This window comes from Psammomys obesus, unplaced genomic scaffold (assembly GCF_907164565.1).
Source record: "Psammomys obesus unplaced genomic scaffold, mPsaObe1.curated_primary_1811, whole genome shotgun sequence".
In the NCBI taxonomy this organism is placed as follows: Eukaryota; Metazoa; Chordata; class Mammalia; order Rodentia; family Muridae; genus Psammomys; species Psammomys obesus.
Window position 1 is genome coordinate 12,852,907 of NW_026596064.1, and position 13,795 is coordinate 12,866,701.

At 49.2% G+C, this 13,795-nt stretch overlaps 1 protein-coding gene across 1 annotated transcript in view; it reads left to right on the forward strand.

Annotated features, from left to right (window-relative positions):
• Positions 1-13,795, forward strand: part of Slc12a8 (solute carrier family 12 member 8) — a 137,871-nt gene that overhangs the window by 62,964 nt on the left and 61,112 nt on the right. The window contains exon 6 of the mRNA XM_055625063.1: positions 5,049-5,162. Coding sequence (XP_055481038.1) covers positions 5,049-5,162 — 114 coding nt within the window. The remainder of the gene's footprint in view (positions 1-5,048; positions 5,163-13,795) is intronic.

The following is a 13,795-nucleotide window of genomic DNA, read 5'->3' on the forward strand; positions in this document are numbered from 1 at the left end:
TTCCCTCCCACCTCCCCTCCCAATCCTTCCCTTCCTACCCCTTCTCCATGCATGCCCCTCCCCAAGTCCACTGGTAAGGGAGGGTTTCTTTTTCTTCCTTCTGATCCTAGTCTGTTAGGTCTCATTAGGAGTGGCTGCATTATCTTCCTCTGTGGCCTGGTAAGGCTGCTCCCCCTTCAGGGGGAGGTGATCAAAGAACAGGCCAATCAGTTCATGTCAGAGACAGTCCCTGTTCCCTTTACTATGGAACCCACTTGGACACTGAACTGCCATGGGCTACATCTGTGCAGGGGTTCTAGGTTATTTCCATGCATGGTACTTGGATGGAGTATGAGTCTCAGGAAAGACCCCTGTGTTCAAATTTTTTGGTTCTGTTGCTCTCCTTGTGGACCTCCTGTCCTCTCCAGATCTTACTATTTCCCATTTCTTTCCTAAGATTCCCTGCATTCTGCCCAAAGTTTGGCCATAAGTCTCAACATCTGCTTTGATAGTCTGGAGGGCAGAGCCTTTCAGAGGCCCTCTGTGGGAGGCTCTGAAAGGCTCTGCCCTGCAGACTACCTTACACCCGTGAGAATGGCTAAGATAAAAAACTCAAGTGACAACACATGCTGGAGAGGTTGTGGAGAAAGGGGAACCCTTCTCCACTGCTGGTAGGAATGTAAACTTGTACAACCACTCTGGAAATCAATCTGGCGCTTTCTCAGACAACTAGGAATAGTGCTTCCTCAAGATCCAGCTATACCACTCCTAGGCATATATCCAAAAGAGGCTCAAGTACACAATAAGGACATTTGCTCAATCATGTTTGTAGCAGCTTTATTTGTAATAGCCAGAAGCTGGAAACAACCCAGATTCCCCTCAACTGAAGAATGGATACAGAAATTGTGGTACATCTACACAATGGAATATTACTCAGCAATGAAAAACAAGGAAATCATGAAATTTGCAGGTAAATAGTAGGAACTGGAAAGGATCATCCTGAGTGAGCTACCCCAGAAGCAGAAAGACACACACGGTATATACTCACTCATATAGACATGTAATATAGGATAGACCTACTAAAATCTGTACACCTAAAGAAACTAATCTAGAGGGAGGATCCAGGCTAAAATGCTCAATCCCCATCCCGAAAGGCAAAGAGGATGGACATCAGAAGAAGAAAACAAGATGGCACATTTGAAATGTTCCTGCAGACACTTGGCCTTCACTTGGGCTTCACTTATTTTCCTAAGAGATGCATTTTTTTTAATTATAAAGAGATTACTTTCACTTTCTAGACTGTGGACATTTTATAGGAAATATTCAAAGGAAAGGAATTGCTGGATATAATAGTGAGTGCCGGTAACCTGAGCACTAGGGAGATTGAGACAAGTAGATCACAAATTCCAAGCCAACCCAAGCTACACAGTGAAATCTATCTTGGGTGGGAAAAGACAGATGAAGAAAGAGAGGGAGGGAAAGAGGGAGAAAGAGAGAGATCTCAAGGAGGAAGGGAGGGATGGAGGGAGGGAGGATCTGTCTCAAGGAGGGAAGATGGAGGGAGTGGAGAGGAGGGAAGGAGGGTGAAATAGAGAGAATGAGAATTGCCGTAATTATTTATATAGGTAGCCGTAGTTAGCATTTTTGTTTTTTTTTTTTTGTTTGTTTGTTTGTTTGTTTTTTTCAGACAGGGTTTCTCTGTGTAGCCCTGGCTATCCTGGAATTCACTCTGTAGACCAGGCTGGCCTGGATCTCAGAGATCCACCCGCCTCTGCCTCCTGAGCACTGGGATTAAAGGTGTGCACGAACCATGCCCAGCATAGACATTTCTCATAAGTGTAAATTTGGTTCTAGCAATTATAACATAGGAATATTTTGTTTTTTAAACTAGCATGCTAGGTATTAGAAACCGTCATGGCACGTCAGTTTCCTGTTGCTACTAAGTGCTGTGGTGTTTTACTCTGACACTGGTCCTCATGCATGCTATGCTAGCCAAGTGACAACACTGAGCTATTCCCTTAGTCTTTTGATTTTTTTTTTCTTCAATCAAAATTCTCAGCCTCCTAAGTGGCTGAGGTTATATATGTCTGTGCCTCCAGTTCCAGCTTCAAATAACATCCTCACTAACATCTAAAATACCTCAATCACCATTGTTAGAGACTTAGATCTTTCCCCAAATTTACACCATTGTGAGAAAAACACTGACAGTTATCTTTGTTCACAGGTTCTTTGAAAGGGGAAGATTATTTCCCTGAGAAAGGCTAAGAACTAGACTTCCCCCAGGGCAGAGGTCCAGGGTAGCAGGATCGTGAGTGTGCATCGCCAGATGTGCCTGTGGGTGTGTTGGTGTGAGTGTGTCGGCACGAACGTGCCCATGCATGCTCATGTGCAGGCATAAGCGTCCATGTATTTGTGTATGGGCCAGTGTGAATGTGTGCTTGTGAAATATCCCTGTCTATAGGCATAAGTGTGTCAGTACATGTGTGTACACAGCTGTAATGTATGCTTGTGAGTTGTGTGTTAGTGAGTGTGTGCTTATGGCCTCCTCCTTGCCCCATCCTCACAGCCAGCAGATCTGAGGGGGAGAGGTAGAGAAGGCTTCCCCACCGACTCCAGTATGCCCCCTCTAAGGGGCTAAACCGCCTTTGAGCCTGCAGGCTGGCCAGGCAGAGCTCTTGGGCCAGGGGACCAAACCCTCCTCCGTCCTAGGACCTCCTCTGAGGCTGCGGAGGTGAACAGTGTGGAACGAGGTGTTTATGTGCTCTGGGCTGGCCTGCCCCGCATGTGAGTCATCTCAGCCTGGCTGAGCCCAGCTCCAGAGGCAGGCCGTGCTGGTTTTCTCCTCAGGAAGACTAGTCAGTGGGGTCAGCCAGCGGGTAGGCTAAAGTTAACTCAGCTTGTTACTGCTGTTTGTGGATGAGGGGAGGACCAGCTGCAAGGAGGCCAAGCCATTCAGAAACCCGGTGCTTGGGATGTAATATGCCAGAACGAAGTCTATCTTCAGCCAGGAGAAAGCAGTCGACAAGGATTTAAAAGTCCGGACTGGCCTCCCTCCCAGAGGCTCCCGGCGCTTCCCGGAGCGTCTCCTTCTTTATTTTCTGAATATTTTCCCTATGAAGTTATGACTCCTGGAAGCTGGGGGTAGCACACGGTCTCCTGGGGGCCATCAGAGCCCAGAGAGCTCCCTTTGTGGAGGGAAACTCTAAGCTACATGGAGGGGGGAGGGTAAGGCCTGCCGTGGGCTCTGTCCCCAAGCTCTGCGCACCATGCTGTTCAGGGAGGTGTGGCTGCTGCTCACAGACACAGGTTAGCTAGTTCTAGGGGACGAGACTGAAAGGCCAGGCTGAATGTCGTCAATGTCCCTGAGCCAGGAACATTTTACTTGTGTCTCAGAATTCCATGGCCTGCCAGGACATCCCTCCACGCTGCTCACCTTCAACAAAGAGGCAAAATGGACGGAAGGCCCTTGGGAGGCTTGGTTAAGGTCAATGTACAAACTGGGAAGGAGACGCACCCACCAGCTGAGAGAGCTAAAGGAAGGTTCATTTTACCCGTGGGTTCTATTCCCAGCCTACCTATTGTGTGCCAGGTAGAGCAGAGGCGTGCCGGAGTGGATTTCTCACCTCAAGACCTAAGAGTGAGGGGCTGGAGAGATGGCATGGGGAATTAAGAGTGCCCCTGCTGCCGCAGAGGACCTGAGTTTGGTTCCCAGCACCCACACCAGGCAGATTTCAGCTGTCTATAACTCCAGCTCCAGGCGATCCTGTGCCCTCATTTGACCTCCATGGATAGTCTTTTTTTTTTTTTTTTTTTTTTTTTAAATAATTTGTTTTTCATGTGTATAGGTGTTTTGCCTGAATGGGTATCTATGGACCACATTCATGTGGGACCCATGGAGGCCAGACGAGGACGTTGGATCCGCTGGGACTGGAGTTACAGACAGTTGTGAGCTGCCATGTGGGTGCTGGGAATTGAACTCAGGTCCCTTGGGAGCGTGGCCACTGCTCTTAACTGCTGAGCCATCTCTCAAGCTTTCTTAAACGGCTAGTCTTTATACTGAGAGCAATGAGGAGGAGACTCAGTCCTGATCCAGGAAGCTCCTGTCGGAGCCTACAGAACGAGGGTGTGCCAGGCCTGGTGGTGCAGGCACGAGGGGCCAGCTACTTGAGTGGTTGAGACTGGAGGACTGAAAGTTCCAGACCAGCCTGGGCTACAGAATGGGATCAGGGCCAGCCTGAGCAACTTAGAGAGACCCTGTCTCCAAATCAAAATGAAAGCCAGGAATGGAGATGTGGGCTAGACTGATTAGCATGTACAGGGCCCTAGGCTCGAATGCCAGTGTGTTTGTGGGTGGGGAGGATAGAGGGAGGGGAGAAAGAAGAAAAGACAGAAAGAGTGAGCACAGTATTGATGCTCAGAGAGACAGGTGGTAGGGCAGGGAACATGACCCCAGCAAAGGCGTAGGATGGGCATTTGTGGTGCTCTGGGGTGGGGGTGAAGGAGACATGGCAGACAGTTGCCAGGTTGTGGGGAGAGCTGATGTTCAACCTAAGGAGTTTGGAGTTCATTCTTTAGCTCCCAGGGACCCATGGAGTCACATAAATATATCCTCACTGAAAACACCCTGTAGCCATTCTGAAATCTATGAAGCAAAGATGAAAAATCTTCCTTCCCCTGACCTAACTGTGCTCCCTGTCACTTCATTCCTGTATAGCCATAGGTACAAATACACAAAAGTCAGGCTCCAAGTCTCTCTCTTTCTCTCTGGCGCGTGCGCGCGCGCACACACACACACACACACACACACACACACACGCACACACACACGCACACGCACGCTGCCTTTGAGTGTTCAATATTACATACCTGCACATGGTGACTTATGCCCATAACGCCAGCAACTCGGGAGGCTGAGGCAAGAAAATCACAGTCAGTGTGAAGCCAGCTCAGTAAGTTCTGGCTACAGAGTGTGCCACTGCCTCAGAAAGAAAGAAACCATGCTGTAAACAAGACTGCCCCCCCCCCCTCCAGGCACCCTGCTCTGTTTGCACTCCTTCGTGTCATTTCAGAACATGGCTTCATTGGATACTCCCCAGAACTGCTGCAGAACAACACTCTGCCAGAGTATAGCCCCGGGGAGTCTTTCTTCACTGTGTTCGGTGTGTTCTTCCCCGCAGCTACAGGTAGGTACTGTGGGTTCAGCATCACAGCCAGCCTGCATGTGCTCTTGGGAGCTGCAGCTGACTCTGGCGATGGCGTGAGCTCTGACTAAATATCTGCTGTTTTAACAATGAGTTTACTTGCTCATAATTTTGGAAGGAGACTGTTGAACTCTTGCCTCGTATGTTGGTCTCTGGCCGAGAAGGCAAGAAGCTAACATGTGAGAGGTGGCCCGTGGGAAATGCTCAGGACAGGGCTGTCTCCAAGGCACAGAAGACTCACCAGAAAATATCTATGTGGCTGCTCTTGAGTGAACTGTCTCCTGTCCTCTGCTGTGTCCTTGCTCATCAGCCTTTCCCCAAGTGGGCAAAGGGTGGGAAGAGGAGAGGCTACTGGGAATGTCTAACACGAAAGAGACCTCTGCACAAGTGCTGGCAGGGATGTGGAGAAATTCGAACTCACCCGTACTACTGAGGGGAATGTAAAATGGTCACACCACTTTAGAAGAGTTTGACAGTTTCTTAAAACTTCCATATACCCAGCTATCCCACCTCTAATTACCTGGAAACATATGCCTGTGTGAAGACCTGGAGAGATGGCTCCATGGTCAAGAGCACCTATTGTTCCTGCAAAAGATGAGAATTTGGTTCCCGGCTCTGACATGGCTCACAACTGCCTGTAACCCCAATTCCAGGGGATCTGGCGCCCTCTTCTGACATCTGTAGGCACTACACTCAACACACCAATACACACACACACAAATTAAAAAGAAAAAGAAAATACATAAAATATTAAGAGCAGCTTAATTTGAATAGTCCCCAAATGGAAGTAGCTCAAATGCCCATCAACAAGTGAGCAGATAAATTGTGGTTCAGCCACACAACAGGGAAAAACAGTATAAAAGAAGGAACTATTGATATATGCAGCAAATATACATGAGCCTCAAAATAATCATGCTGAACAAGTCAGACAAAAAAAGATGCAAAAAGTTAAAGAGAGAGATCAAACTACCTAAACTCCATTTATATTACACTCTAGTAGAAGCAAGCTTTAGCTTGCAGACAGCAGGCAGATACCTGGGGATGATGGTGAGGGGGTTAGAGGGGAGGGCTACTGAGGGATGGGAGGACAGTTCAGGATGAACGATGTGCTACTGGGTTATGCTGGCAGCTTCAGGCTGCTTCATGGAAAACATGCGGAATCAGAGTTAGGCTTGTATAACGCTGCTAAAATGAAAGATACACGCCACTTTAACCATCACGCCCCAACCCACCCCCTCCCCCCCCCCCCCCCCCGTAAAGGCCCTCAAGGTGAGGTGACTCCCTCTCTGCGTTTCCTACCTCCCGCACTCTCCTTTCGGAACTCCGTGCATCAACCCAAAGAACTGGATCCTTCCGGGGTCATCGGTGACTTCCTCCTGACCTCCCTGCTAGGCCGTGAGCATTTCTGATTTCCTGGTTTAGTTGACCTTGGGGTGGCCACCGCTTCCTCTTCCTTCTGAATGCCCGTCACACACCACCAGTGCCAGCCCCCCTCGCTCCCTCCGCTCTCACCTGCCTGCTAGCTACTCTTTTTTTCCTCTTAGTGTGAGAGTGGGGGAAGGGGGTGCTGGTGTGCACGTGGAAGACGAGCTCAGGTGTCATTCCTTAGATTCCAGCCACCTTGTTTTCTGAGACCAGGTCTTTTGCCAAGTTGGCTGGGCTGGATGGCCAGTGAGCTCCAGCGACCCGCTTGGCTCTGGCTCCCCGGCGCCGGGTTTCCGAGCACGTGCCGCCATACCAGGCTTTATCGCATGGATTCTAGAGATCCAATTCAGGTCCTCATGCCCGCAAAGCAAACCCTTAACAAGCTGAGGTCTCCCCAGCCCCGATTTCTTCTTAATCTCTCCCAGGCTCCTTATTTAGTGGTCACCCACAACTCCCACACCTATTCTGCCAGCCCAGGCTTCTCCCAGCACATCCCATCATTTCTTCAGTGGCTGAGTAACATCGGGGATACTTCAGACTCTGCGAGTTCAGAGCCATCCCCTTCTGTCTGTTTCCAACTGTTCTCAGGGAAGGCCTCCAACAACAGGGACCTACTCCTGACCCCTCCCACCTTCATCCTAGAATTCTCCAAGTCCTGACCAGGTTACCTTCCAAATGGCGCTCGCTGGAGTCTCTTCACTTCCCTTCACCTCTACCGTCTGACCACCCTGTTCTGAGCCACACCCCTCAGTTAATCACTGACCACCACTGCCCCTTCCCCAACCTTGGAAATGAGCCCGAAACTAGGGCTGGGTAGCAGGATCCTCGTCCGCAGATTGAATTGACCGAACAACGCATCTCTTTCATTTTTATAAAATAATGAGCCGGTCTCTGACTCTTAAGATTCTACCCCCCACAGGGATGAGTCCAGGCTAACGGCAGTCCTTCAGGATGCCGTTCCCTGGTGGTGCCATGCTTCCACCAGTTCCAGCTTTTTTGGGCTTTCACCCAGTGCCAAGGCACGTTAGGCGATCTTGCCACTGTGCAGCTTGTACGGAGCCAGGCCCTCCCACGTCCTGTCTGCAGGGCCTTCACCTTTATTCTGCATTTAAGCTGCATTGGGAGACTGGAAACCTGCTGAGCTTGGGTACTCTGCAGCCAGGGTCTAAACATTGCCCAGACCCTCCTTCCCTGGGTCCTCTGGTCCCTATGAGCACTGCAGGGAGAGGGTCCCAGGCCCTCACTGTTCCAGAACTTGTGGGCCTCTCTTTCCCTCCTCCTAACCCTAAGGCTAATCTTCTGTGGGAATGGGATGGGGAGTATTGCCCAGGGCCGTCTGCTTTTGGGTATGACCGCCCTCCCCTAGAGTAATGCTTTGCTTTTGCTAATTTATTATTTTTTTTACTGATTTTGAACACGGGACCCCTATAGTTTTACTTGATTGTGCTCCACAAATTATGTAATTCCTGTTCTGGTCCCCCCATGCCATCACCAGCCATCTGCCCGATTTTTTCCCACGTCATAAGTACCCGGGTTGTGGAGAAACAAGCCGGAGCAACAGTCAGGCAAATTCTACTGCACGTCTCCCCCAAAGCCATCCATCAGATCTAAGTCAGCTGCCGCTTGAGTGGACAGAGAAAGAATGAGGGAGAAGAGAAAAAAAATGGATAAGAATTAACATCTGAAATTGCTTACTAGCCTCTCCTGCCCCACCCCTCCTGAGCATCAATGAACACACAGTCAAGGGGCTCCGGCTGGGTGTCCTGGGCCTGGAAGGGAGTTCCCACCAGGTGAAGACCCTGGACCAGAAAGGCCAGGTTAGCAATTGTGCCTGGGCAGGCGGCAAGCCTTCCCGTGGCTAGCTGTGCTGTTGCTCTCATTGTCTTTGGGACCCCGGGAGGTTGTCCTAGGAGTGTGGGCCTCATGTTCTCACAGTTGGTGAGTAAGAGAGGGGAACAGTGCCTGGCCTGAGTGGGGATGGGGGGGTAGTGAGCCTCCTTCCCAGGTGAGAATCAGCAGCGGCCTACAGCTTGGCGATGCCACCTGGCAGGCAGAGCTGAGCTGAATTCAGTTGCTAGGCCCAGCCACTTGACTTCTCACCTTGTGATCATGTGTGCGTGCGCATGTGTTATTAAGCATGGAACCCATGGCCTGCTCCATGCTAGACACGTACTGTACCACTGAGCTATCCCCTCCGGCCCCTCGACTTCCTGTTTTTTTAAAGCACTCCTTCTTCTTGATGATCTCACTGCAAATTCTACTCCAGGGAGGGTGTCTGTATTTCTTTTGTGGCAGCGACCTAAGAATATTGGTTGAAATATATGTTCTGGGGCTGAGGAGATGGTTCTCTGGGTTAAAGTGCTTGCTGAGCAAGCCTGGTGACCTGGGCCCTGATGACTGAAACCCACATGAAAGCCAGACATGGGAGCACAAACCTCTACAGACCCACTGTGCCCGTGGGGACATGAAAGTGGACAGAGAAGAGGCCCAAGCCTGCCGGGCCATGTTATGCCAAGGCCTTATCTCAAACAAGGTGGAGAGGCGAGGACTGGGGTTGGAAGGTTGTTCTCTGCCTGCCTGCCTTACGGGCGGTGGCTCATGCTTGCCCACACCCACACACAGGACCGTCTGTCCATCCGCAACACGTACACACAGATTTATTTTCTGTGCTTTATGAAAGTATCATTTTATAACAGTCCACACGTAAAATTGGAACAGTAGAGAGTCTGCCACACAGGTTTCATCACTCCATCTGAGGGCCCAGGCTTTCCCAAGCCTCCGAGCCTCCTCCTCCTCACCAGCAGGACTGGCTGAGAACCTCTGAAGTGAGGTTTTGTTTTTGTTTTTGTTTTTTGTTTTTTTAAAACCAACCTGGGGGGGAGAGGCACAGAAAAGATTGGGAAGGACCTGATGGAGATCATACAGGTAATTAGGAAGCAGAAGCGGGCCAGGCTGCCTTCCCCTGGCTCTGTTTTTTCGGGTTGAGGGGCAAAATAAACACGGAGGCAGGGAGAATGATTCGCACCACTTGTTTTCCCCTGGCAGATGTTCGGTTAAGCTATGAAAAGCATGGATGATTGGCAGTTTCCATGGTGACAGATTTGCCAGGGATTAGCTGTGAGTCATGACTGGGGCTCCCTCCCGAACCAGCCTCTTCCTAGCCGTGCAGAGGGGAGTTTTGAAGAATAAACATTTTTGCTGCGTCCCCACCCCCCAGACATTACTTAGATGCTTTATCCAAGCTGGGAAGTGACTTCTGAGGAGCAGCAGCTGAGCATTAGGTGTGGCGCCCCCCCCCCCCCCGGCATTTATGAAGCTTTGACCTCCTGTTCTCACCAAACTGGGCCCTACCACACCCAGTGGTAGGGGTTGCAGGGGTAAAACTAGGGGTTGGCCTAGATTCTGTGTTTGCTTTGTTTCTCAAAGTAGTTTCCTTCTCCAAGCTGGACCACCAAACAACCCCCCCCACCAAACAAACATCCCTCCCTCCAGGGTTTTCCCAAACATACCCTTACAGAGGCAGCTTCCCTCTGCTCCGCTAAGAACCCAGGACCACAGTTCAAGATGGAGAGCTCGCTGAGAAAAATACCAGTTCTATGAAATCACATAACCCTTGTCCTCAAATCCCAAACTCTTACTGGAAAGAAGCGGCTCTTTGGCAGAGTCAGCTCTTGGGGCTGTGGCTAACCACACCCAGCATAAAGAACTTGGTGGGAAACCAACAGCTATTTTTTTATTTTTTATTTTTTTAACCAGAATGGCCCTAGCCATCTTCTTTGTCAGGGTCTGTTCCTGAGATGCCCTTGACTGTTGAGCACGGCTTCCTGTTTACACGTGTGTGCCCTGGGAAGCTGGTTGTCTGCAGGACCTAAGCCCAGATTGCCTTCTGCTTATGCCCTCTCACTCCCCTGCCTGCCCCAGGCTATCAGTGCTGACAACTAACCTTCCCCTCTCACCCCTCCCATCCTATTTTCACATCCTCCCTCACTCTGCGTCTGCCATGAATGAGGACAAACACCTGCTGGACCAGAGGGGAGGCTCCAGGTTCAAGGACTAGAGAGAACCAAGAAAGGAAGGGGCAGATCCTACTTCATCTTGATGGGCAGGAAAAGAGGAGAGGAAGCCCTGTGATTATGCACACTTGGTTGAAGTTTTTATAGAATTGGTAATTTTATCAAAACCATTATATATATATTATATATTATATATATTGATTATATATAATTGTTATTGTCATAGTCTACTGTGATACACTGTGTGAAGCTCTTGCTCTACATCCTCTCATCTCAACCGTCTCTGGTTCTATGAGAAGCAGGTCTGTCATCTTAGCCTATTTTCTATTGCTCTCACAAAATGCCTGAGGCTGGGTAATTGATAGAGTGGAGGTTTGTTTGACTGGTCATTCCGGAGCCTGGAAGGTTCAAGAACACAGGGTCCAGCATCTGCTCGGCATCTAGTGAGGGCCTCTTACTGTGTTGGAGCATGCTGGGTGTCATCCGGTGAGTCACAGCCCAGCGTGCTGCCACAGACCTTCTCCACCTCTCCCCTCTCGTTATAGCGCTGCCTCCACCTTCCAGGGGCTGGAATTACAGGCATGTACTGCTGGGCTGGGCAATTGGGCTGTGCTGTAGTTGTCATTGTTACATGATACAGAGAGTGGAGCCCAGGGCCCCATGCATGTTGAGTAAGTCTCACTTTACCACTGGGCCGTACACCTAGTCCTTTTTCCTTCTTATAAAGCCACTAATGTCACCATTATAGTTCCATTCTTATGACTTCATCTTATCCTAATTACCTCTCAAAAGCTGAATCTCCAGATGCCCTTAGCACAGCTCCCCTCCATCATGTAGCCCAGGTTAGCCTGGTGTATGAGATTGGTACCAGTTCAGGACCTCCAAGACTAAGTTCTCAGCATAAAAGAGATTTATTTGCCACAGAGAGACAGAGGGCAGGGAATAAGAGACAAAGATAAGAGATAAGGGAGAAGGGGAAAGGAACAAGGGGGGGGGTGTTTGTCCTGGTAGGGACAGAGGGCAATGTTATAGCAAATATATAAATGGCTGTTGGGCTAGCTAATGTTTATTCTTAGCCCTCTTTAATTGGTTGGGCAGGGCAGAATGGGTAGACATGGCTAAGGTTCCCCAGGCTTTGGAGGACAGAGAGGATTTTGGGAAACACAGTCAGGAAAAAAGGAAGGAGGATGTCATATGGGTTAGCCTGGAGAAGAAACCACATGGGGCTGGGAGGAAGGACTCCAATAATGGCATGAAAAGGCCCAGATGAAGAATAAAAGCAAATATTTATAAGATTATGGATAGAAGACAGGATGGTTAAGGAGGATGGCATTGGATGGGGGCTTGGAGATGAATGGTGAGGTGATTCAGACAGTGTAGATAGTAATATTTGCCCGTCCCAAGGTAAATAAGGCAATTATAAAATATAACAGGTGTTTGTGTCTTATTATTTGTGATAGCGGGTTAGATAATACCACCGTGATAATCATAGGGCTAATAATAAACATTACCAAGCCAAACAGCCATTTGTTAATTTGCTACAACAGGGCCACCTTTGGAGAGAGAGGAGACAGACATGGTCCATAGGCAAGTGACAGTTTATAAAGGTTAAAGAGGGAACCCTGTGTAAGGATAAGGTGTTTAATTTTAATTGGGCGTGCTAATTAGGTGAGCCAAAGGGGGCTGCCGATTGCTGGCCGTCAATACTTTGATAGCTGGAACTTAGTGGTCAGCCTCAGGAGGAGGAAGTGGTCAAATAAGGGGATGGACTGGGGTGGCTAGCTTTAGGAATGTGATCTAACAGTTTTCAGCCAGGCAGAGGGAATGGGGAAAATGACAAGGCCTACAGAGCCATGCCCACCATGCTTGAGCTGGCCAGACCCCCTGTACTTGGAACCTGCCAATTAGCTGATTTTCCCGCCTCAGTCCTCTGAATGCTGGGATGGCAGATGGCGCCACCATGCTCAGCTAATATGGACTTCAATTTCCAACCTTTGGAGGAATTCTGTGGCACCTCCCATGAAGTCGGTGAGGCCTTGGCCCCAAGGTCCCCCATTTTCAGAAACTCCTGTTAAAACCCCTGCTCTAGTTTCATTTTCAAAAAATCTTATATATCTATGTCCATTTTAGATTTTAGCCTTCATGTAATCTAGATCTTTACTTGAGGCCTACTGCCATTCACCCAGATGGTAAGCGGTTGACCCCTGCGCCTCTCATGCATGGAAGAGAGGAGTTTGGAGGAGAGGGCCTGTGATGTCGGGGGGCTTTCCCTGTGCAGGGACAAGCCATCCTTTCGCCTTGGCATTTGCAAGGCTCTGTCTGATGCTGTCTTTCCCAGCAGCATCTTTACAGCTAGCTGTGAGGAGATGGAGGACTGATGAGTTCTGTCTCTAGGAGGAAAAGGGGCAAATACTCTGCAAGAACAACTCAGCTGACCAGGCATTAAGCCAGTGTGGGGCAAGATCCGGTTTAGAAATGAGAAGGAAGGGAAGGGGAGTTAGACCAAGTCTTTGGAAACTTTATGGAGCCCAAGCTGGTCTGGAACTTGCAGTATGGTTATGGCTGGCTTTAAACTCTTGATCCTCCTGCCTCAGACCATTTTTCTTGGGTTGAGCCCAACTACTGTGGGTAATATTGATGCAGCTCCTGCTAGCTACCAAGTACTACACCTTATAAATCTTCCCCATAGCCCTATGAGGAGCCATTCTGGTATACAAATGAGGAAACTGGGTAAGATTAAGCACTCTTTAAAAAAAGAAGAATATTAAGTTTAAGAAACCAAAGAAAGGAAGAAAAATGGGCAGTGTGGCTCAAGAAACAAAAAAGTTGGAGTCTATAAAGACACAGTTGGAAAGTCCCCAGAGGGAAACCTGGGCATTCCTTGATGAAGAGAGGATAAGTGTCCATCCCTTTAGTGAACTCACAGGAACCAGGAAAGCCTAGAGCAAAAGCCTAGGCTTGCTCCCCACACTGCTTACTGATCTTCATTTTCGAGAACAGAAAAGAAAGCCAAAATGGAAAATCTGTCAAGTGGCAATTGTAAAGGCTTTGGTGTGTTTATGCTGTGGTGGACTCAGGGAGAGTAGAGAGAAGGGAGCTGTCCTGAGTCTGGTTCAGCCAGTGGCCACTGACACTTACGCTTTTATTTCACACACGGGATTATTTTTGAGATGTGTA